Source organism: Osmerus mordax, chromosome 15 (genome assembly GCF_038355195.1).
Source record: "Osmerus mordax isolate fOsmMor3 chromosome 15, fOsmMor3.pri, whole genome shotgun sequence".
In the NCBI taxonomy this organism is placed as follows: Eukaryota; Metazoa; Chordata; class Actinopteri; order Osmeriformes; family Osmeridae; genus Osmerus; species Osmerus mordax.
This window is the reverse complement of record NC_090064.1, coordinates 12,843,051-12,867,495: the sequence shown is the minus strand read 5'-3', so window position 1 is coordinate 12,867,495 and position 24,445 is coordinate 12,843,051. Positions and strand designations below refer to the sequence as shown.

Genomic DNA, 24,445 nt, shown 5'->3' with positions numbered 1-24,445 from the left:
AAAAGCGCGTCTTCTGCATCTACTTGTTCTTCTTCTCTTTGATCGCTCGAGGAGACTGACTTCCATAATGAAAGATGACAGAGAACGCTGCACAGGTATGTAGCTATAGCTATCTCCTTAGTCAACCGATTTAATACTTTTGCAAGCTCGCATTGTTAATCACACTTATTCCAAAGTTTTTTATAATTCAGCTCGCTTAAATGTTGTTTCCCTCCCCACCAGCAAACAAGCCAGCAGTACGTCATAGCTACGCCGCTAGTAAGCTACTGTAGCAGATGTCATAGGCTACACTTAATGTTTCTCCTCAGTTATTTGCCAGGTTGGAAGGCAGGAGGTGTCTCAAGGACATAGAACCGTGCATCTTTCCAGAGGATGGGGGACCAAACTATGGTAACAGGATGCACACTAGAGTCCCCCAAACTTCCGCTATTGCCATTCCCACATCCACATAGATTTTTACTGGGAGATAATACAGCAAAGAGCCAGGTGTTAGTTAGGCCTCATGTCTCATAGCCTACCAAACAATCGTCGACTATGCAGAAAGAGACACACAATAATTTCTTTCTGGCCTCCCTAATCCTTTCAGTCTCTCCTCACCACGTTGTGTCTCCCCCCCATCCTCCTACACCCTCTCCCTTCACAGGTGACGTCGTGGAGCTCCATGGGACAGAGGGGACAGGGAAGACGGAGCTGCTGTACCACCTACTGGTCCGCTGCCTGCTCCCTGGGGACGTGGGCGGGCTGTGCGTAGAGGTGGTCTTCCTGGACACTGACCACCATTTTGACATGCTGCGTCTTGTCACCGTGCTGGAGCACCGCCTGGCTCAGGCGACACGGGCCAGGACCTCTGAGGAAGGTGAGCTCAGGCTAGACTGGGCTATGCAAAGCAAGGCACACAATGCCAAGCCAGGATAGATTAGACAATGTTAAGATTACGCTTAGATCTTTTTTTTACAGGGTGTTTTTCGTACCCTATTCGACCTGTCGTCTTGTCTCCCTGCAGGTTGTGAGAGCTCTGGAGGTCAGGGCCAGGCTACTGCCACCTCTGATCCTGAGACACGGGTGCGAGCGTGCCTGAGCCGTCTTTCTGTGGTGCACTGCTCCAGCTCTGCCCAGCTCCTCCTCACACTCCACTTCCTAGAGACGTCCATGTGCAGCCGGCCCAAACTGTCACTGCTCATCATTGACAGCATATCCGCCTTTTATTGGACGGACCGCAGTGGGGGTGGGGACAGCGTGGCCAAACAGGAAGTGACACTCCGGAAGTGCTCGGAGCTCCTGGCCAGGCTGTTGAGGGACTACCGCATCAGTGTGTTCGCATCCACACACGCCATCATGAGGAATTATGGGAATTGGAGTTCAGACAGGCTTGGCGAGTCTTCCGACGCGGCGTCTTCCTGGAGGAAGTGGAGCTCAGCACAGGGGTCTGATTATGATAGACTGTACCTGTGCAAGGCGTGGCAGAGGCTGGTCACACACAGGCTGCTATTGGCCAGAGCAGAGACTGGGCCGGGCACTAGGGAACAACGACATGTGTTCTCAGCCACAAGCACCTCCTCCACCTCATATTCCTCCTCTAACAGACCAAGAGGTGTCAGGAATTTCTCCTTTGTGATAACGGATGAAGGCCTGAGTTTCATGTAGTCGAGAGAGGAGCTGTTTAATGTTAAATGGAGAACACATGTTTACCCTTGTATCATCTTAGATGTAGATTTATGTTGAACATTTGAAGTCTTGTAACCCCTGTACATCATTAAAAACATTTTTTTTGCTGGTGTGCAAATATTATTGGATATATTTTACCAAAATAAAAAGTTTCAACAGCATAATGCTGACATTACTAACAACTAAGTGTCCTCACCCTTAGCCCTCAATCCACATCTCAGCACCCCCCCAACCCCCCGATTTTGTGACTCCTGACACACTAGCCAGCCCCCTCCCTGCATTGACAAGACCCGAAGACAAACTACAAATTACCCGGTAATTACCATGCCTGTGTCTCAGTGAGCCGAGCGTGCAAGGGGCTGCATGGCTGGCTCTGACACAGACCAGCTGTACCCTGGATAATAGCAGGGCTCTCTACTCCTCCCTGTGGATCTCTGCATTGTTCTGGTACAAGCACAGTCTGACTAGCTAATTAAGATGAGGATAATGGGTTGCTATTAGAGTAGGTAAAGGTACCCTCCCATCTGTCTTTCATCCTACATATCTCACTCCTTACCACTTTCATCCACTCGTCTATACCAGCTGTTCTTGCTCTGACTTCCTGGTTGATGTCATGTGACTTTGTTCTTCCTGGAGGGGGTGGTTGTAGACCACAGGATCAGCCCTGACTTGTGAATCCACTACAATTTTATTTGACTTTCACTGCAGACTCTGAGATCTTTCTTTATATTAGCCTAACAGGTTTCGTATATGGCCAATGCACAACACAAATACATCTACCTTGTGGCAAAAGGGAGATGTTTTTCATTCATACACATTTGCCAAATAAATTCAAGCTACTATTAACATATCCAAGGGGTTCACCTTCTTTTATGTGTCCATGCCCTTTGATATACTGTAATATACTGTTGATTATAGATACACAGTTATACCATAAAATAAAAGTAGACATGACACATTGGAATGTATTTCAACCTAAAATTATTTTACGAAATGTGACCAAAGCAGAAGAATGTCACAGAAGTAATTTGGTTCTTCATTGGACATACAAATACATTATTTGCTGTTTTATTTACTTTGAAATGGCTGGCAACTGCTCTATTCTTCTAGCATTTCATCTTTATTAACTTTTTTTTGCACACTAATCAGGGATTTTGGAAATACACAATCAAATCCAAGGAAACATCCGTGATGATGTTTCTGTTCTGGTGAAGATAAGTGCATTGTGAGGTGGGTTATATGTAAACATAGAACACTACAACCCACTCCCACCAAACACTGTTGAGGGTGTTAAATTGTGACTGAATTTGAGAGACATGGTCTTTCTGAGACCAATACACTAGTGTATGTTCACTGAAGACGCTAAGGTTTCTATTGCAAAGGTCGTAAAGGGAACACATAGCTGGAATGTGCATTAGATAGCAAGAGAGAGGCGTGCAGTATGTGTGTGTGTGTGTGTATTTCAGAGAGAGTAAGATCGAAAGTGACAACGTGTTGTGTGTGTGTGAGACCGAGAGAGAATGTATGGTAGCAATATAAAATAAAAAGACACAAAGGAACATAGTTCATATGTGAGGAACAAAGAGAGAATGTGTGTAAGAGAGAGGTCCATTAGGTTGCATAATATGCAGAGGAAAGTAAAGCAGAGAGGAGCAGTCTTTAACAAGGTGTAGCAGTGTTACCCTGAGCAGTGAGGATGGAGACTGCACTGCATTAGCAAGTCTAAATAAACCCCACATTGTCTCTGAAAAAGACCCCTTCGCTACATAAATTGGAGCAGGTTGGGAAGACAAAAAAGCATAATTTACATAAAGCTTTCATCTGTGATGGGTCGTATAATGTTAATGAAACCACAAGTGGACAGAAAAATGTATGTTTTTTTCAGTGTTACTCTGGACTCACACTGAGGTAGCCAAAGGAGGCTCTGGACACCTATAGAACTATCTGGGATATTTATGCAGAATAGTGTTTGTACTCTAAATTTACTGCATTCATTTAGTCTATGTTTACCTATTTGACACATTTATAAAGAAAAAAGAGAAGGCACACACACACACACACTCCTAAGTAGGAACCCAGGGGGAGGATGTGGGAGAGCCTGGTACATGAGTAAGGCTCTGTCCTGACAGACAGTGGAGCCTCTTCAGGCTCATACATCTCATTTCCCCCTGCACCTGGCCTGGCTGATAGGGACTTCCTCCATCCCCCATCCACTCCTCTCCTCCATTCCCCACCCCCTCCTCTTTTCCTCCATCCCCCACCCACTCCTCCTCTCATCTATCCCCCACCCACTCCTCCTCTCCCCCCTCTCTTCCACTGCCTCCATCCCTCTGCCTGCTCCTCTTCTCCATGTTCTCATCCACTCTTTCTCATCCCTCTCCCCCTGCTCTTCTCCAATCCACCTCCTTAACTCCCTTCCCATCCCATCCCCCTTCTCTCTCCTCCCTCCTTTTACAATCAACTCTGGAACCACAGACACCTGTCAGTAGTGAGCAGTACTGAGTCCTTCCCAAACTTTAGAACAGGACACACCAGGGAAGCCTTAAGTAGACATTGGACTGTTATGGTAGGCCATGTTGCCACTTGCGATGTACTGTCTGTGGTCACACAATATACTTAAAGCTAAAGCAAATGTGGTTGGATGGATGTTGGTAACTGGAAGATGGTGGTGGTGGTAACTGCAAGAAAATGAGTGTGCTTATTAATGTTAACACTTAAAAGGATCATCTAGTAGGTCATATGTTTGTCTCTGGCAATTAAAACTCCAGTGATATCATGGGTAGGTATTGTAAATAAAGGCATAGCACCCTGTATGTGTTCATGCAGACATTGTGCATTGCTTGTGTGTTTTATGTTCTATATTTAGTTATTTTTTGTATTCTTGTGTTTTGGATTGTTTACTCATGCTTCATATTGTCTACTAGCGTGCCAAATCCGTGTTTAACGCACTCAGCCTACTAAATCAATCTAGCATATGCTGCAGTGGTTTTATCACATAGCATTTAATGCATTCTATAAGAGTGGATTACAGTAGAGTAGTGCAGAGTAGAGTAACAGTAGAATAGACACAAAAAGAAGTCTCGCCCTATTCACTGTCCAAGATCCAGCTCCGTGTTTTGCTCGCGCTCGCCTGATGACAGCGAGGTCTCTGCCTCTAGAATGCTCCACGGTATCACTCCGCAGGGTCAGTGAGACTTTTTTCATAACGTGTATTAAGCAGCATATGCTGAAACACTGCACGTTTCATATATTTTAATTGATACTTTATTGAATTTAATTCATTATAGGTGTTTTATTACTGTTAGCCAGGGATGTATAATAACACGTCTAACTTAATGTGGAGTCGGACCTATTTCTTCGACAAACGTTGACAGCCAGTGCTTAGGTCGCTTCGAAACATGGCCACCATGATGGAGTAAACGCTTCAACTTTAATTTTCACATTTTTTGAAAAAAACTTAGTCATTTTCTGTATTTTCACTGGAATGTTTCTTAATGAAATACTGTATCGAACATACAACCCAAATGCAATCGTCAGGAAAAGTTCGTTGTTGGATTTAACATTGGTTTAAGTTGGCTGGAAGCTGGAAAGGAAAAAAAAGAATTGCATCAATTCCGTAAGCGTTTTTCTATTCTCTCTTTCAATTCATTTACCGTTTTCTAAGAAATTAATATATTTCTTTACAATGTAGCCATTCTTAAATACATCCACCGAACAATAGAATATATCTAGCTCGGTTACATTGATCGGATATATTTCTGTGCGTGTTTATGTGCGTCTTCAACGTGCGAGCGGTTACATTTCCACCATAGCCGACACGATACGATACCGTCTTATTATGAAGATAAGTTACTTAATGGAATAGTTTAGCAATATTAAAGGTGCTTTGGAGGTTTACATATGTACGACATTACGTTTCTTATAGAGCAAACAAGCTAATAGTGTACATACGGCTTTAAACTTTAATGTTTTTGTCTCATACCTAGGCCTATAGTTTGTAGACGGTAATTTGCATTTTAGGGTCAAATGTGTGTGTTAAAACACAAACACAACGATAGGCTACAGGGAGAAAGAAGGGTTAGTGCCCAAACCGCCATATCCTATATTTCCGTGTGGCCCCCAATGACAACAAGCCTGGCGACATCGACAAATAGTATTTTTCGCCTGTCAGGGGACCTATAATTGGCGATTGTCAATTATGTGACTGGCATTAAATAGAATCAGTGTTTACCACGCTACCGTTTAAAGACAGTTTTGGAGCAAAATATTATTAATCGGTGACTATTTGAAAAACTATTTTTTTTGTCACGCGATAAACACGGGTTGTTTCGTAGTTATTGTGGCAATAGAAAGTTTGTATGTTATCAGTAGGATAAACATATTCTTTATCGATATAACGCAGTTGAATTACAACCCAGAAGTGAAACAAATGGGCAAATGGTGATCGTGAGTGACTTTGCTATCTTTTGATCTGGCTTGGAATGAGGTTTGCCAGGTCAAGAACCCTGCTGACTCAGTAGACCTTTGAGTTCTCCACTTTAACTAGTGTGAGTGACGGGATCGAACCTGCGGGAGCTCTGCGTGTCTCAATCCAAGGTTACCAATGCTAGCCGAAGCCCAGACATTAGATTTAATAGGCAGGACTTAACATTTATGAAACTGATGTATACTACAAAACTATTACAAAATACAATGCTGCTAACGTTAATAGCATGGAGGTCGGGCCAATCGGCCGTTTTTTGAAGAGTTTCAGGTATGCATCCCTGGTGTGTTAATAGTAATAGCCTATAGGCTATTTAAGTCTTTATTGCAACTGAGAAAGAAATTACATTACATTATTTGGACTGGGGGAAACTATGGCACCAGGGGCCTTTTGGAAAAGAGACGAGAAGACGTTGAAGAGAATAGGTTTTTCAGGACATTAGCTAGGAAAAATAGAAAATAACTAAAAGTGCGGTCCTAGTGCGGTCAGTGAACGTGTTGCCTGGTGAACTATCCCAGTGATTACAAAGCTTTAGGCCTACTACTTGTCTCTCTCTCCAACAACCAGACTCTCAACTAGGCTACTTCTCATGAACTGGACTGTCGGCCTGCTTTGATAGGCTGGTGGCAGTACTGTAGTCAAGCATACAGAGAATATCCACTTCAGTATAGGGAGGCATTGAAAGTATACCCACTTCTTTGTTAATGGTTTGTGTGAATATTCACTTCCTAGTCACCACAAAAAAATTGTACATTTACTGCAAATTCAAGAAGAAGACACACATTTTGTCAGTCTTCTCTACACCCAACAGATATTGGGCTGGTTCTAGGTACAGATTTGAAAACCATTGCTAGGATCGATGATCAACTGTCGCTAGGTAGACATTCAATCAATGTTTCTGATTGGACAGTCATCTGAGATGTAAGATATGACAGCAACTCCTAGTTCTATCAATCTCTTATCTATATGGATATCTCTATACTTAACATACTTTGCATACACCAATAGTGTAGAGTTCTTCTGTTGTTAAAGGCTTTTACATAGAACCATGTTGTTTGACTGTGTACCAGTGTGAGCGGTGCTGGGCGTTGAGACACGACAAGACACCTACCGCCAATGGCGGACAACTTCCGTTTTTTTAGTGCATGTGTGTTTGTGGGTGCTCGCAAGCATGTATGAGTGTGAAAGTGTGGCCTGTGTGTATATGCGCGCCTGATCTGTAGTATGCGCATGCGTATGTAGTTAAATGCAGCAGACTGCATTTCTCTGTGTATAGGTGTAAAAAAATTATATATATATATATATATTGTGTGCGCTTGTAAGAGCCTTACCAGCATGGTGTCTGTGTGTATGTATGCATCTCAAACACACAGACACCATGCTGCTAAGTCTTTTCTACACAAGCACACGCAAGAGATGGCTTCTGCAGTGTTGTTAGATGTGTATGGAGACCATTGGAGAAAAAAAAGAAAACTCATGGTTAAATCAACATTCAAATAAGCCCTGTTACAGACGCACAGTGGGGGCGCTCCTCGTCCTCCTCTCTTCCTCCTCTCCTCCTCTCCCCTTCTTTTTCACCCTCTCTGCCTCAGCATGACTGTGCTGAACAAAATCGCTAAATTAATTGAAGCTGAGCTCGGCGGAGAGCGCTGGCATCAAGCTGAGAGAGGAAAACTCCCTCAACGCCACGCTGCTCACAGCTGCTCTCCCTCTCTCCAAAACACAACTATCTCCTCTCCTTTTCTCTCTCCTCTCACCCCCCCCCCCCAATTTCTATCCATGTATGTTGTCCGGGTAGGAAGGCATTTCTAAGCTCAGACTGGAAGAAGTCACTGGAACCTGGGAAACATTATACCTGTACTCCTGTTCTCCATATTTTCATCAGTGGTTACCTAATTCACTTAGTAGTGGGACCTACTATGGTAGGTGGAGGTTTTTTCTAAATGTTTTGAGGGGTCATTTTTAATTGAACCTTTTTCTCCTTCCCCCTTTCTTTCCCTTCCTCTCCTCCTCTCACTTTCCTCTATCCTTCTTTCGACCTCCCTCCTACTTTCTCATCCCTTTCTACCTTTAATTTGCCCATCTCTCTCCCCTCCACCCCTCTTATACAATCTCTCCTTCCTGTCTCGCTCCTGTCTCCTGGCCTCTCTTCCTTTCATCTCCTGTCATTTCCCTCCTTCCTCTACTCCCCCTAACCTCCTTTCTCTTTCATCCCTCCTGTCCTCCTCTCTTTACTTTCTGTCATCCTCCCTGTCCTCCTCTATTTCTTCCGTCACTAGAATGTCATCAGAGGACAGGAGTCGGGAGCCTCGTGACCTCCGTCGACCTCCGGCCCCGGCCAGCGGCGGGAGGCCTGGCCCCGCCCCCTCTGACAGGCGTCCGCGGGGACGGCCACGGAAAGATGCGTCCACCACCGTGGCTGCTGCACGGGCTGCCGCCGCCGCTGCACGAGCCCCCGTCACACGCTCCCCCGCCCCCAAACCCCGCAAGAAGTGAGTAGTAACTATGTCTGTCTGTAGAAACGTCTGTCTTGCTGTCTGTCTGAACCTCTCTCTGTCTGTCTGTACCTTGGTCTGTCTTGGAGATGAACAGAAAAGACTACGTTTTTTCCGCAGGGTTGCTTGAAGTTGAAGTGTAACTTAGGGTTATGGTCAGGCTGACTCTAACTACCTATCCAGGAAGTGATGATAAACAGGCAGTTTTTTTGGTGTTCCCTGATGTAGGTAATATGCATCAGATTAGCTGGTTAAAGATGGCACCTTATTTTTTGCACCCATCCAGAATGCTTGTTGTTGTTTGCGCGTTTGGGCTAATCTAAATGGTATTATAAATAATGTCAATAAACTCGTATTGATTTTACTGCCATTGTATAATTCCAGTCTGTTTTTGATTCTATTCTGGGTGAATACCAAATGAATCAATTATCAAAGTATCTCAGTTCCTTTTTAATCATGTTAGTCGGTGAGAGCAGCCGATGTTCTTCAACCTGGGTTATCATCCCTCCTCACCATCCTGTACGGCTGATAAATCAACTTATTAAGCTGTATGAATTATTGAATCAGGCAGCGTTTTAATCTCTCTCCTCAAGACCTCCCTACAGATTTCTGTGGGAGAGGAAGGGTACTCCACTCTGTCTGACTGTTGAACCCAAGATAACCTCTGTGTGTGTGTTTCTGGTACTGAAAGAACTTGGCTTGAGTGAGAGTGAGACAAGACACTATGCTGATTGCTACTTTGGCTTGTGGGAGAAAGAGAGGTAGACTGAAGGAGAGAGGTAGACTGAAGGAGAGAGGTAGACTGAAGGAGAGAGGTAGACTGAAGGAGAGAGGTAGACTGAAGGAGAGAGGTAGACTGACGAGAGAGGTAGACTGACGAGAGAGGTAGACTGACGAGAGAGGTAGACTGATGAGAGAGCTAGACTGATGAGAGAGGTAGACTGATTAGAGAGGTAGACTGATTAGAGAGGTAGACTGATGAGAGAGGTAGACTGATGAGAGAGGTAGACTGATGAGAGAGGTAGACTGATGAGAGAGGTAGACTGATGAGAGAGGTAGACTGATGAGAGAGGTAGACTGATGAGAGAGGTAGACTGATGAGAGAGGTAGACTGATGAGAGAGGTAGACTGATGAGAGGGAGACTGATTAGAGAGGTAGACTGATTAGAGAGGTAGACTGATGAGAGAGGTAGACTGATGAGAGAGGTAGACTGATGAGAGAGGTAGACTGATGAGAGAGGCAGACTGATGAGAGGGAGACTGTTGGAGGAAAAGAGGGAGACTAGGGAGAGGTAGACAGGGAAAAAGGAGAGAGGTAGACTGTTGGAGGAGAGAGGTAGACAGGGAGGTAGACTGTTGAAGGAAGAGAGGGAGATAGGTAGACTTAGGGAGAAAGAGGGAGAGGTAAACCTAGGGAGAAAGAGGGAGAGGTAGACTGCTGGAGGAAGAGAGGGAGAGAGGTAGACTAGGGAGAAAGAGGGAGAGAGGTAGACTGTTGGAGAAAGAGGGAGAAAAGGAGCTTGTGTGTAGAGGCTTTATATATGAGGCTAGGTGCGAGAAAGAGTGTGGGTGAGAGTGAGATATAGGGAGGGAGGGGGTGTAGTGCAAGAGTGTGTGTGTTAGAGAGAGAGAGAGAGAGAGAGAGAGAGAGAGAGAGAGTGGAGCTAAGCCGATCCCTAGACTCTCCAGGAGGATATGTCTGAGTGTCTAAGGGGCTAGAGTAGAGGGAAGGATGGAGAGGGAAGGATCGAAAGAAGAGGAAAGGGGACAAGGGAGAAGGGAGGGGAGAGCAATGAATGGAGAGGAGAGAAGGGGGAGAATGGAGAGGAGAGAGGGAAGATGATATATGAGAGCAGGGAGAGGAGAAGGAGGTAGGGAGAGGAGAGGAGGAAAAGGGTGAGGAGAAGACGTCCAATGAATGAGGTGTGTATGTTAGCAGATATTTCAGTTTTGTGGTCCTCAGTGCTCCTGGGGTGTCTGCAGGTGGAGGCTGGCTCACGGCCGTCTGGGTTTGCTGTGTTTGTGTAACAGCAGCAGGGGCTTGGAGTGGATTCTTGTGTGACTTGCGTAACACATACACACACACACACACTTTTTGGTATAGGCGAGGAAAACACTTTTTTTGTAAAGGCGAGGTCCTTTATACACACACACACACTCTTACTGTACCTGTTTGTTGTCATTTCAGCTAAAACATTTCCACCTCTCCCTGTCACAGTGTCACCCATGCACTATAAACCTGTCACCAGGACGATGTCTCAGCCAAGCGTGTTCTGAGACATGCATTGGTGCGTGCGTTTGGGTAGTGTATGTTTGTGTGGGTGTAGTTTGTGTTATGTTAGAGTGTGTGTGTAGTCTCCTCTGTTGATGGGGTTGAGGAATGAGTTTAGTTGAGGGATAAGATACAGAGTACCCAGTTCAGTCCTGAAAGGTAAATCTACATGCATCTTGTTTTCACCATATATTCGGTGTGAAGGGAGGACTGGAGAAGGGAGAAGAGTGGGGTGAAGCTAATTGCTTTGCTGCAACAGAACTCCGGAGAGGAAGTGGTTAAATTGCATGCTGGGAAACAGTGGGGCTGTGGGGAAGAAGGGGGTGTGTCTCCTCCCTGCCAACCAATCCAGGCCAGGATTTCCCTCCCTCCTCTGAAGCTGGGACTACTTTCAACAACAGTTCCCCCCTCCCTCCTTCCCTCTTCTCTCTCTCTCTTCCCCCTCTCTCTCTATCTCTCCCCCTCCCTCCCCCTCTCTCCCCCTCCGTCTCTTCTCTCTCTCCCCCTCTCTCTCCAATGCTTTCTCTCAGCCAATTCTCTTTCTCTCTCTCCTTCCTCTTTCTTTCTTGTCTCTTTCTCTCGATCTCTCTCTCTCTCACACTCAGATTGGTAGTAAAACTACTTGTAGTTGTGCTGCATGTGTCATGAGTCTGTATTGACAGGAAGCAGAAAACAACAGTATCATATTATTTATACACACACATTTCTTTGTATTTGTAATTTTGTGTAACCTGTTTATGGAACATACCTGTTACAAAACCAGAACGTAGGTCTACGTACGGTGCAGTCTAAGCAACCCCCCCCCCCCACACACACCTATTAGAGGAGTTTATGTTACGTGCTTATGAATCATGATCAGTAGGTGAGCTATCGCCGATATTATCTGTTCATGTAATCTACAGAAAGCCCCCGCAGCCCCTTGGTAGAGGAGGACAGCCCAGAAACAGTCTTGTCAAACAGAAGCTAAAATAGCTAGCTTCGCAAAACTTGCCTAAGCCAGCTTTAAGGACTGAAATACAAAATGCACGCCTTTCTCAGTTTAAGTTGTATTTAAGCAATAATATGGGCACATTAATTACGAGAAACATTGAGTCTCAAAGCACAAACAATTATTTATATATTATTTATTTGTTAAAACATTTTTAACCGGTTAAATTCTTAACGGCAATTCATCGATAAATGATTTATCATGAACATCCCTAAGCTGAACACTTCCTTTGCTTTGAGCAAGAAATGTAATGTTCTAGTCAGTGGCGCTTAGAGCAACCTTCACCACTGGATCAAATGTTTATTGTTATGAGGTTGAATGCTCTGGTTAACTTTATCTTAAGAGAGAAAGCATAGCCTGCACTCCACAAATGTGGGTCACTGATGTAGGCTGACTTGCAGGTTGCATCTAATGACTAATATTCGCCATGAATCACGTTAACATAGCCAGCATGTAGCGAGTTTGGGCTTATAGCTAGCCATTAGCGCTTGCTAGCTTAAACGGCAGCCAGAGCGAAACCCAACCCAGGCTTGGTTACCCGATCCTTCAGCTCTCAGTCTGTATTGTCCTCACCTTGCGCCAGCCTCCTGATGCTGCTATAGTAGACTGTAGGAGCTCATACTATAGCAAGGAGAATGAGTTCTGACTGGGATTGTTCCTCCAACTGCAACCAGATTATCCTCTCCTCGCTTTACTAGGCCCTGGTGTTTGTTCAGGGCTGATGGCAGTTGTGGTCAGCCTTCATCTCTGCAGCCAGAGGGGCTGGAGTGGGGGGGGGGGGGGGGGAAGAGGTGTGCAAACTCCAGATTCTCTTTATTGTAAACTGAGAAAGACTGTGTCCGGTAATGGGTACTGTCCACGGTGTATAGTATCCAGGTGTGCTCTTTGTTCATGGCCACACAGTACACACCCACCTCTAAACCACCACTAACGCAATAGCATTACTGTGTCAGCATATTTGGCATTGGAGTAAACCCATTTCTTCTGTCACCAGTACATCTGCGGCTGTCAGCAAAGTTGAATACACAGAGAAGTGAGGTTTGTTTAGTTGTGGGGCTAAGTTTGTTTGTAGGGGTAGGCCCAGTTAGTTTAGCTAAAACACTAACCAGTTGGTAAGGTGTTTAGAGATTACGGGTGGTGGGGGGTTGGGGTGGGGTGGGGCAGAGGGGGTCACAGGGAGAGAGAGTTTAAAGGGGATAGGGGGATGGTCTGGGTGAGGTGGAGAGTGGGGGAAGGTAGGAGAGGCTTGCTGTGTGCGTGTGCATGAGTGAGGGGGGTTCTGTACATTTTGCCTGACTTGCTTGCTCGGTGGTTTGTAGCAGGAAATCAGCCTGGTCACCATGGTTACTTGCTGCTCAGTTCCATCTGTGGGTGGAATGGAGCTCCCCATTGGTGGGTTTTATTGTCAATTACAGTCATTGTTGACATGATTGGTTAATACACAGAAGAAAGGGGAAGATAATTAATAAGTTGTATAGGGTACTTATACTCGGACTTCTGAGAAACCAAACTATGGATAAACAGACACACACACACACACACACACACAGCAAGAGTGTTGTGCAAACACACAGGCCATGCTCATATCTAAACAGCTTGCACCACAAGACTCACCACGGAGACTGTAGAAAATGACAGTCAGACTTTCATGGTTTGTTTTCAGCCAGATTCATGACTGTGTTGCAAGACAGATTTTTTTGCATCTTTAACTGACTGTGCTTGTGAGACAGATCTGTGAAATGGTTAACTGTGTGCGTGTGTGCGTGTGTGTGTGTGTGTGTGTGTGTGTGCGCTCGCGAGTGTAATGATCTTTGAGACAGATAAATTACTTCCTCTCTCTCTGTTTTAGGGGGCGGAGCCGAGGGAGAGCCCAAGCTGAGAATGAGGAGAGCATGGAGGGATCAGAGAACAAACAGACAGGTAAACGCACACACACACACACACACACACACACACACACACATACACAGCGGTTGACCCTTTTGTCTCTGTTTGGGTTAGTTAGTTTTGCAGCTAACGCTCTTGTTGACATACAAACAACCATGTGGTTTGTGTAAATGTCACTGGCCACAGAAGGACACCAGAACCGTGTGTTCTCGAAGACACTGAGAGGGTCTACAAGGAACTCAACTTGGTCTGCTTTACACATTTAGGACTTTGCCCCATTCTAGCTCCCATTCATCCAGAGGCCTATCCAAAGCATGGGTTTGGATTTAGTCCTGTGCCTGATCCTCCTGGAGCCCTCCAGGCCACAGACCCTGCTTCCCCCCCGTCCCTTCGTAGGCCTCCAGACTATGGCTCCAGCTAACAGTATTAGGATCACTTGCTGAGTCTGGGAGTGAACTCTGTGTCACCCAATAGCAACCTAACCCAGTTAACCAGCCACACACACACACACACAGCATAAACACTTGCACTCAAAATTTCACACACACACACACATCCTCCCCCTTCCCCCACCCACTTGTTCTCCAGGGTGGCCCAGAGATCAAGTCCCCCACTGTCCCTCAGCAACTCAATCAGGACCACAAGACACGTGACGGCTTTCTCCCCTCTCAAAAGCTGCTTGTGCAGATTAATGTCCTGCTTATTAATTACACTGCAGGGCCATCCTGCCTTTAACCCGGGATTTTCAGAGGCAGAGTGGTTTGAGAAAGAGAGAAAGAGAAAATGAAAGGGGGGGATTTTTTTCCCCTTCTCTTTTATCAGGGCGGAGAGATAAATGGAACGTTTAAACTGGAGTCAGTGACTGTTGGAGCAGGCACCTCATGTGGCCCCTCTCTCTTTCTCTCACTCACACACGTACACACACACACACACACACACACACACACGTTGCTTGTACCCATACACTTTGTTCTTTTCCATGCCTAAAATCTGCAATGCAGGTCCCCTATTTTTGCTCTGCAGCTAACAGAGCCTCCAAGCTTTGTCTCTCTCTTTCTATCCTGTCTCTCTCTCTTTAGCTTTCGGTCTCTAGCCTGTCTCTCTCTCTTTAGCTTATTGGTCTCTAGCATGTCTCTCTCTTTAGCCTGTCTCTCTAACCTTTAGACTCTCTCTCTCTCTGTAGCCTCTAGCCCGTTTCTCTAGCTTTCTAACCTTTAGCCTGTCTCCAGCTTCAAACCTGTCTCTCCCTCCAGCTTTGAACCTGTCTTTCTCTATAGATTCTAGTCTGTCTTTCTCTATAGCTTCTAGTCTGTGTCTCTCTCTCTAGCTTCTCTCTCACTCTAGCTTCTATCCTGTGTCTCTCTCTCTAGCTTCTCTCTCACTCTAGCTTCTATCCTGTGTCTCTCTCTCTAGCTTCTCTCTCACTCTAGCTTCTAGCCTGTGTCTCTCTCTCTAGCTTCTCTCTCACTCTAGCTTCTAGCCTGTGTCTCTCTCTCTAGCTTCTCTCTCACTCTAGCTTCTAGCCTGTGTCTCTCTCTCTAGCTTCTCTCTCACTCTAGCTTCTAGCCTGTGTCTCTCTCTCTAGCTTCTCTCTCACTCTAGCTTCTAGCCTGTGTCTCTCTATCTCACTGGAGGGTCTCTTGGGTGTAGACAGCATGTAACCACAGTAGAACATAGACTCCTTGCCTCACTAGCCCTTCAAGGTACTGGAATATGTACCGTGCTTTGTTTTCGTTTCATTTTTTTTTTTATTTAGCTCCAGAAGGAATGTTGAGCAAAGAAAGCAACGTTGAGCCCCACCCCCCACCCCTTATAGTAGTTTAATGAGAGGCGGAGAATCACGTCCGGGTCAACGGTTCAAAATAACTAATTTCCTTCTTTTCAAGTGGAGCACTGGAGCGAGGGAACAGTGGATGAGTTATGAAAGTCTTGTGAATATGTGAGTTGGGGTGTACCCCACTGCCAGCCGTCCTTGGCACAGGACAGTTGGGGGGGAGGAAGAAAATGGAGAGATAAAGATGGTAATAGAAACGTATGATCAGAACGGATGGGCAGGACCAGGGGTATACCACTGGTGTAGTCTATCCTCTTTGATACATTCATACCGGTATATTTCTATACTGTTCATACCGCACACCCCTAGTGTGTCTTGTTTTATCCCCACTCCCCACCCTGGTGTAGATGAGGGTCCTGATCCAGAAGGATTTTTCTGTCATTGTAAAGGTTGAGGTAAAGGTCACATCAACCCCTCGCTGCGCTGTGTTGTCCTGACTCCTCAGGTGACGCTTCTGAGTTAAATATCTGAAAAAAAACTCACACAGCCTCTGTTTCCGATGTTGCTAGGTTTGCTCAAAGTGCCGACAGGTTTCTCAAATATCTGCTCACTTAATCCAGGTGTATTTCAAAGTGCTGACAAAGTGTTGGAGCAGAACTGGGCACAGATAAGAAACAGAGAAGGATAACTTTTATTATAAACTCCCAGGCCAGGACTTTTATTATGAAGTCTGAGGTTGTGTCTGTAGACTGACAACGAGGTTAGAGAGCGGATCATTTAGTATATTAAGGAACGCTCTGCTGTGGGTTACTCTGGGCTAGTTATCTTTAACTGTCTCATCATTCAGGAATCTAGATCATAATGACGAGTTACTGCTGGTATCTAAGTAACATTGTCTTCCTTTCTCCCTCCCTCTCTTCATCTCTTCTCCCTTTCATCTCTTCCCTCCTGCACAGGGGTTAAGGAGTCAGTCCTGCCTGTTGAAGAGGAGAGCAAAGCCACACCGCTCTCAGTCTCTAAAGACATCAGATCCAGTCCCAATCCTAGTCCCAGTCCCTGTTCCAATCCTAGTCCCACACTTGACCCCAGCTCTGAACCAGTCCCAGACATCATCTTGGGTCCCGACCCAATAGATTTGAGACTTGACCCCAGCAATCCTGCTCCCAATTTGGATCTGAACCCCAACCCTAGCCCCAGGCTTATTCCTAGCCCTGGACATAGCCCCAGCCACAGTCCAGTCTCTTGTCCCATCCCTATCCTGAGAGCAGACAGACTTATCCCTAGCCCTAACCCCAGTCCAAATGTCAGCCCCTGCCCCAGCCCCTGCCCCAGCCCATGCCCCAGCCCCTGTTCCAGGCTCATGTTCTGCCCCAGGGACGACGGCTCTCTCTCCCCCCTCTTCCAGCGCTCGGTATCGGAGGACTCTGCTGGCTCCTCAGCCTCGGCCATGGGGCACGCCAAAATACGGTAAGAGAAATTCCTGAATGTGTGTGTGTGTGAGTATGAGAGTGTGTGTGTATCGCTGTGTGACAGACAGAGAAATAGGTATAGATATATAAAGATACATTGGGAGACAAACAAAGAGAGAGGGGAGTCAGGTGGCTGAGCGGTGAGGGAATCGGGCTAGTAATCAGAAGGTTGCCAGTTCGATTCCCGGTCATGCCAACTGACGCTGTGTCCTTGGGCAAGACACTTCACCCTACTTGCCTCGGGGGGAATGTCCCTGTACTTACTGTAAGTCACTCTGGATAAGAGCGTCTGCTAAATGACTAAATGTAAATGTAGAGAGGAGAGAGAGATGTGTGTATTAGGAGGAGGAAGAGTAGGGGGAGGGGGAGGAGTAGTTCTCCACATTAAACAGCCACACAAGGACAGTGTGTGTGTGTGTGGGGTAGGATGACATACTAAGAGTATGTGTGGCTTAGAGGTGTGTGCGCTTGTGTTGTATGCATGCATGTGTTTGTGTGGCTTATCGCTGTGCTGTGTGGGGCTTAGTGCTGAGTGTCTGCGTGTGTGTCTGGGTTTACTCCATAGTACACAGCACCTTTTTATGTGTGTGTGAGTTTGCTGTTTGTCTGCGCATGTGATCTCTGGGTGAGCGTGTGAGAGAAAGAGGAAGGAGAGAGAGAAAGAGTATTTTGCAGGCGAATGGTGGGGGGCAGGGGGGGAGGGGAGGATGTGTGTGCTTGCACGCTCCACTGAGCTTCCTCGTTCTCGGAGTGGGGGAGGGAGGGTGGAGGCCTGTACTGGACAAGGGGGTAGGGGAGCATGTGGGGGGGTGGGGGGGTGGGGGGGGGGGGTGAAACAGGCAGGTAATGTAGGACGAGAGAGAATTGTGTGTGGGGGGAGGACATAGAGTAAGCAGTACTAACAGTACGGGGAAGCGCTGGTTAGCTACAGTTCTACTCTTGACTTGAGAAATGTTGTTGAGGCTCTCAGCAGTTCTTCCTTTCTCTCCATGAATGTCTCTCTTTTATCTGTCAGTCACACTACTCTGCCCTCTCCCTCCTCTTCTAACCTCTCTCTCTCTCTTTCCAGAGTGAAGTTGTGTGCCTTCTGTTACTGTGGTGAGGGCAGTGTCCTGGGCCAGGGGGAGCTCAAGGTGTTTGGCCCCACCCCCGGTTACGTGCCCCTCCACATCCGGAACCGTCGCGGAAGCTCGGAGAAGGACGACGATTACCATGACGACGACTACTACCAAGATGACAGGAGCCCCGGGCAACGGGGGCGGGGCTTCACAAAGTAAGGAATTGAGATGTGACTTTTTTTATGGTGGAGGGTTTTGTGTGTGACTGTGTTTGCAATTACTATGCTATGCTGTTGGTTGGATGTTCCCAGTCATGTGACCGTGAAGGTCATTTTCTGTGTCTGGGACAGGACAGAAATGGTTGGCGCGGAGTGTGGAAGGACAGAAAACAGTACAGGCAATTGGTTGAAAGGAGAGGGAGGGAGAGGGAATGAAGAATAAATCATTGTAGAGAGTAGAGCAGTGGAGGTGGAGAGAGCGAGGGACGATAGATAGAGGAGAGGAGGAAGGAGAGTGAGAGAAGCTGAATTAGTCGATCTCAATGATTGCTCGCTATTAGAGGGTGTCTTCCAAGCTGTGGGTTGGAGAGAGAAAGGGAGGGAGGGAGGAAGAGAGAAAGAAGCTGATGGTAGGTAGTAAGGCTCCGGGGAGACATCGATCTGTCCAGCAATATCTGTAGAAACGGTCTGTGGAAATGGAGGAAGCGAAAGAAAGATAGAGATTTGGGAGAGAGAAAAAAGTAGAAGATGCGATGGGAGGGGTATGAAGGGGAGATGGAAAAGATTGGGGAGCGGGGAAAGAGATGGGGATTGTTGAAAGAGAGTTGGCTAGATGGATATAGATGCAGTGGGGAGAGGTAGAGGAGTGCTAGAGAAGACATGAGAGAGATGGGATGATGAGGGTTTAGATGGAGGCTGGCCGGGATGGGTGGGAGGAAAGGAAGGGAGAAAGGGAAAGAAGGAGAGGGAAAGGCAAGCAGCAAGTAGGGACTAGGCTAATTTGGACTAGTGCCAGGTATTAGTGATGCCAACAGGAGGACCTCAGTGACCCCCCGTGACCTTCGACCTCATGTCTGCTACACTGGACGCCATGCTGGGAGACGTCCAATTAGAGTTTAACTTTCTTCCCCTCTTCTCTTTCTTTCTCTCTCTGTCTGTATGTAAAAGAGAATCTCTCTCTCTCTCTCTCTCTCTCTCTCTCTCTCTCTCTCTCTCTCTCTCTCTCTCTCTCTCTCTCTCTCTCACCCCCCCCCCGCTTTTCTCCCCTTTAATTCTTCCTCTCTCCACCAATTTCGACCTCTCTTTGTCCCTGACTGACTTGTGACGTTGTTACAGAGTGGTGTCCAGGAGTGGTGTAGGGTTGTGGTGGTGGTGACCTCTCTCTGGGTGCATAAAGGCTTAGCCTGGTAGAGAGCGTCCATGCAGGCCAGCACGAGCGGCCCCTTCTCAGGCTCACCTCAGGCTGATGGTGTGGCTGCCGAGGGCTTTCGGCACGCTCGCACAAGGGTTCTTATGTATCCAGAAAAATCACTGGGAACGTGATTACATGATAATTGTATGCTAAGGTGGAATTACTAAAGGAGTGATACTTGAACCAGCACAGTGGTTCTCTGAACAGCACACATGCACATAAACACATGCAGAGAAAGTTTGATTGCCCATAAACAGATGCCTGTTGAGTTTTCCAACTGAATTAGAGTTCTTCCCTTAAAGGGCTCTATTGGACGCAGTAAGAGGGGAGAAGGGTGTGTGTGCGTGGGGGAGAGAAAGGCTGAGAACAGGGAGTGATGGTGAAAGAGGAGGGAGCTCAAGAGAAAGAGGAAAAAGGGGAGGGGTGACCCAAATAAGGAAGAGCATGCTAATGAACCGAGGCGTTAGAATTTAATTTAGGTCAATTAATCTGTTGCCAAAATGGCCCCAATGTTCGGTTGTATGGGGGGAGCGAGCGATATGGAGGAGGGAAAGAGGAGAAAAAAGTGAATTGAAGAAGAGATGAATGACAGGGAAGGTTTGAAGGAAGAGGGGGTGGAAGGGGGGAGCTAGCTTGTAGGCTGGTTGGATAACTTCTTTGCTAGCAGACTGGCTGGCTGGTTTACTGGTCGGCTAGCTGGCCGGATGGTTTGTTAGTAGACTGGTCTGGTGTGGTTGACTGGCTATATGTGGGCCTTGGATACTGCTCGACTGAAAGAACCACCTCAATGTTCACTAGCTCTGGAATTCTCTGTTCATACTGGTTTAGCCTTGACCTCTCTATCTATCTCTAACACACACACACGCACGGTACTCCTTCCTCCATATCACTCGACTCTCTGTTTCTCTCTCTCACGCATAACCACACACACACACACCCTCACCCTCCCTGTCACTTTGCCCCACGTGATCTGGTGTTGACAGAGACCTCCCGTCAGATGACACCCTCCGGCCTATTGGCTCGGTTCCTAGTTTGCTCAGCTCTTAGCAGCCAATCAGATGCTTTGCCCTCAGGGGGCGGTGACGTAATGCTTTCACCCAGTCAACTTCATGGCAGCCAGCCAATGAGGGCGTGGCTCTGTCGTGTTGGAGGCCCGTGATTGGTCTGTCCGGGGTTGGAATAGCCCCAATTGTAGACAGGGGAGCTAGGAATGAAAACAATAACAAGGCGGCAATAAAAAAAGAAAAAAAAGTCTTAAGGTGGACCGTGGAAGTTAGAACTGTTAAGGTGGGCTGTGGTCATTTTCGACAGCATGAGTAATGCACAATTTAAGGTGTAATGTGTCCGTTTCAGCAGAAAGAAGGCAGCAGTGTTTACGGCGGTATGTGGGTTAAGAGGCAGGAGTGTGGCGCTAGTTAAGGTGGACTGGAGATTGACCCAGTGACCTCTCTGTGTCGTAGTGTTGAAGGGAACAACGGGATGATTCAACACAGCAGAGACTGGAGCAAGTAAGGACAGCAGAGTCTGTCTGTGAGAATTTGTGATGTTTGTGTGGGTTAAATGTGCTTATGGGATGTGTGTATCAGTCTGTATGTAAGAGAGAATCTCTCCTTTCTTTTTCTCTCTCTCTCTTTTTCTCTCTTTTTCTCTCTTTTTTTTCTCTCTCTCTCACACTGTCTCTCTCACACTCTCTCTCTCTCTCTCTCTCTCACAAACACACAGTATGAAGTCAGTCTATGTGTGGGCAACACCACTAATTGCGGTCTCATTAAGGTTATGTCACAGAGCACTGACAGACTGAGAGTAACTCCCCCGCTCTCACCTCCAGGGTCAGTTCTCCAGACAGTGGTCTCCACTCCTCCTCCGCTCCAGGCAGCACTGACCCGTCAGGGGAGGAGCCAGGCGGTACGGTCTGGGACGAGCTGGGGCAGATTGGCCTGCCCCACGACATCAACGTCCAGTCCCTGTTCGACCCCACAGGTAGGAGGCGCTGGAGAGCTGGGAGAAGGGAGTAGCTGTTTTGAGTAGATTAATGAGTAAACTACCATGTCATCCAACTCTAACTACTGTGTCTGTGTGTGTGTGTTTATCCATCACCCCTTCCAGGTCAGTGCTGCGCCCACCTGCAGTGTGCTGCATGGTCCGAGGGGGTGTGTCGGGGCGAGGGCCAGTCGCTGCTCTACGTGGACAAAGCCATAGACTCAGGAAGCACAGAGGTGAGTGATGTCATGATGATGCAGCTGCGGAATGGATGTCATCTTCTACATGGCATAGTACAGTACAAGCTGAGTTTTGTAGTATGAATGTAGAACTGTAGGATGGATGGATGGATGGATGGAGGGATGAACATATGTGGGTGGGTGGGGGGGGGGGGGTGGATGGATTGAAAGGGAATGAGGGGAAGGTCCAGTTCAGCAGGTCCCTAGGTCTTCTGGACAGATTTACTCATTAGGAGGTTGGGAGGTCTGTGTGTGCGGTAATGGCTGCCATGGTAATCTTTCCTGTGGAGTTTTCTAATTAGCACAAGCGGTGCATGGCAGAGAAGGGAGAGAGAGGGGGAGAGAGAGGGGGAGAGAGAGGGGGAGAGAGAGGGGGAGAGAGGGGGAGAGAGGGGGAGAGGGGGGAGAGAGGGAGCTGTAGAAGAGGGAGAGAGAGGGAAAGAGAGGGAGCGAGAGAGAGAGAGGAACAGTAGAAGAGGGAAAGAGAGAGGAGCAGTAGGAGAGGGAGAGAGAGGGAGAGAGAGGGAGAGAGAGGGAGCGAGAGGGAGCGAGAGGGAGCGAGAGAGAGCGAGCGAGAGCGATAGAGGAGCAGTAGAAGAGGGAGAGAGAGGGAGGGAGGGAGAGAGAGGGAGCGAGAGAGAGAGAGAGAGAGGGAGAGGAGCAGTAGAAGAGAGAGAGAGAGAGAGAGAGAGAGAGAGAACACATTAGTGGTAAATCTCTCTCCTCTCCAGGATGTTGCAAGGTTGAACTGAGACGTAGCCCGTGTTAGCAGGAGAGAGCTGCCCTGTGAGTGGCAGCACCTCTCTCCCTCCACTCTGACATGCTCCATTTAGAATGAAGCCATCAAGCCTCTTTGTAGTGTGAAGAGTGGGTGAAGTGTGTGTGTGTGTGTTTCTGTTCCCCTGAGCCCTTTCATGGGGAGTAGGATCATTGCCTGGCTCTCCAGCATTAGGACTAACCTGTGTGTGTGTGTGTGTGTAAGCTTGTGCACCTGCCTGTTTGTTTGCATCTTTGTCTTTGTCTGTGTCTGTCCACGCACCGGTTAAGAGTGTTTGTATGGCCGTACGCTTGTGTGTGCGAGTGTGTGTGTGTGTGTCTGGCTGTACGCTTTTGTGTGTGTGTGTGTGTGTCTGGCTTGTGTGTGTGTGTGTGTGTGTGTGTGTGACCCTCTGCCTGATGGAAACAGTCCAGTTAGCACATTTTTTCCCTCTGTGCCCCTGTGGATTAAGAGGGAGACCCTGTGGATGGGGGCTGTGTGTTAGCTGTTTATTCCAGTCTTCAGGGATTAACCCAGAGGAAGGGGGGCTACAGCATGGTGAAGGGGTCAGTGAACCCCTCATCAATGGCCCAGGGCCTATGTATCTGTGCCCTGGAGACACGCTGCTGCCAAACCCTCCAGGTGTTGTAGAAACATCTGCAGTAAGTTGTCAGCACTGTAGATCTCCTGAAGGAGCTCAGCTATCAGGAGGTGAACTGCCTCTGCAGACCACGGTCTCCATGGACTGTGTTGTTGGCTATGTGGTGCTCCAGGTGAGAGGGTTGAACCTGGCTCCGGGGAGCCCAGCAGGATCTGTACCGGCCCTGTTGGGTCAGCAGTAGTGTGGATCCAGAGCAGTGTGTCTGCATCCCCAGACAAAAGCTACTGTTTCCTGGTGTCCGAGCATGCCGTGTGGCAGTAGGAGTGGGAGCATTAATGACTTGCTCCCTGGTGTTAACAGGTATTTACTGGTAACTGAACGTGGGCCTCTGGCCAGGGAGAGGGGGTGGGAGAGGGAGAGGGAGAGGGAGGGAGGGAGGTGGAGGGAGGGGGGGTTCAGAAAAAATGCTGATTTAAGCCATTTTTACTTCAAGGCTGTGTTGCCCCCCCCTCATTCCCCCGCCTCTGTCTCCTCCCCCTCTCTGTGTTCATTACTCACACCCCAACTCACTCTCTGGACGCTGTTTAAATGCCAGTCTATATTCAGAGGCTAGCTGCTGCTAACTACAGTGACTACCCACCACAACACTTGATTTATCCAGCCTCTCTCTTCCTCCTTCCCTCTCTTTCCATCCTCTGCTCCCCTCTCTTTTTCCCTTGTTTCTGCAGTTGCAATTTATTTAGCTGTGTTAGAGGTCAGTTTCAACTTGAAAAAAGGGTACAGGTCCTCCGTTTTGTTATTTATCAGCCAAGGACAGAGAAGATGAGAGGTGTGTGGGTCCCAGCTGCTGGAAGCTGTTGGTAACTCCTGATAACTCACAAACTCTCAGGAACAAAAGAGACGTTCTGAGCCTTCAGTAAATCCCAAAAGTAAATCCAGGATAACTACTAAGTTGGCCAGCGTTCCAGTCCGACCGTTTTTTTCAGTGTAGCTCAAATGTAAATTTCTCGAGTGGTGGTTCTCTGAGCCAACTGTCTCGACCTTGGTCCATAGCAGATCTGAAACGTTGTCTCCTCCTGTGGCCCTCAGTTCTGTGCGTACTGTAAGCGCCTTGGAGCCTCGGTCAAGTGCTGCGAGGGCAGCTGCTGCCGATCCTACCACTTCCCGTGTGCGGCGGCGGCCGGAGCCTTCCAGGACATGACGCTGCGCTCGCTCCTCTGCCCCGACCACCTGCAGCTCGCCACGCACCCGTGTGAGTACACTCACCCCCCCCACCTGGCTCCCCCTCTCTGCCAGACTCTTCACCTTCATCCTCGAGAGCTGCAGTTGACATACTGTCAATGGTTTCCTCCTCTGCATATGGTGAA

At 47.6% G+C, this 24,445-nt stretch overlaps 2 protein-coding genes across 3 annotated transcripts in view; both read left to right on the top strand.

The window, feature by feature from the left end:
• The first annotated feature begins 33 nt into the window (after window positions 1-33).
• On the top strand, window positions 34-1,743 carry xrcc2 (X-ray repair complementing defective repair in Chinese hamster cells 2). 2 transcript variants are annotated; one of them, XM_067251552.1, is made up of 4 exons: window positions 34-95; window positions 309-390; window positions 644-856; window positions 1,004-1,743. In XM_067251552.1, the coding sequence occupies exons 1-4, from the start codon at window positions 75-77 to the stop codon at window positions 1,642-1,644; spliced, it is 957 nt and encodes a 318-aa protein (XP_067107653.1). In that variant the 5' UTR covers window positions 34-74; the 3' UTR covers window positions 1,645-1,743. The 2 variants fall into 2 exon arrangements, with proteins under 2 accessions (XP_067107653.1, XP_067107654.1); XM_067251553.1 differs by lacking the exon at window positions 309-390 and having other exon boundaries at window positions 49-95.
• A 3,333-nt stretch (window positions 1,744-5,076) lies between these two features.
• The window catches only part of LOC136958007 (histone-lysine N-methyltransferase 2D-like), a 30,557-nt gene continuing 11,188 nt past the window's right edge, over window positions 5,077-24,445 (top strand). The window contains exons 1-8 of the mRNA XM_067252228.1: window positions 5,077-5,281; window positions 8,428-8,640; window positions 13,753-13,823; window positions 16,521-17,031; window positions 18,103-18,306; window positions 21,330-21,481; window positions 21,608-21,717; window positions 24,168-24,330. Coding sequence (XP_067108329.1) covers window positions 8,429-8,640; window positions 13,753-13,823; window positions 16,521-17,031; window positions 18,103-18,306; window positions 21,330-21,481; window positions 21,608-21,717; window positions 24,168-24,330 — 1,423 coding nt within the window. The 5' untranslated portion in view covers window positions 5,077-5,281; window position 8,428. The remainder of the gene's footprint in view (window positions 5,282-8,427; window positions 8,641-13,752; window positions 13,824-16,520; window positions 17,032-18,102; window positions 18,307-21,329; window positions 21,482-21,607; window positions 21,718-24,167; window positions 24,331-24,445) is intronic.

Excerpts from the sequence above, each read along its gene's own strand:
- xrcc2 (XM_067251552.1), top strand. The coding sequence starts at position 75 with ATGACAGAGAACGCTGCACAG. Across the intron at positions 96-308 it reads TGACAGAGAACGCTGCACAG|TTATTTGCCAGGTTGGAAGG; the intron begins GTATGTAGCTAT and ends GTTTCTCCTCAG. Across the intron at positions 391-643 it reads GGATGGGGGACCAAACTATG|GTGACGTCGTGGAGCTCCAT; the intron begins GTAACAGGATGC and ends CTCCCTTCACAG.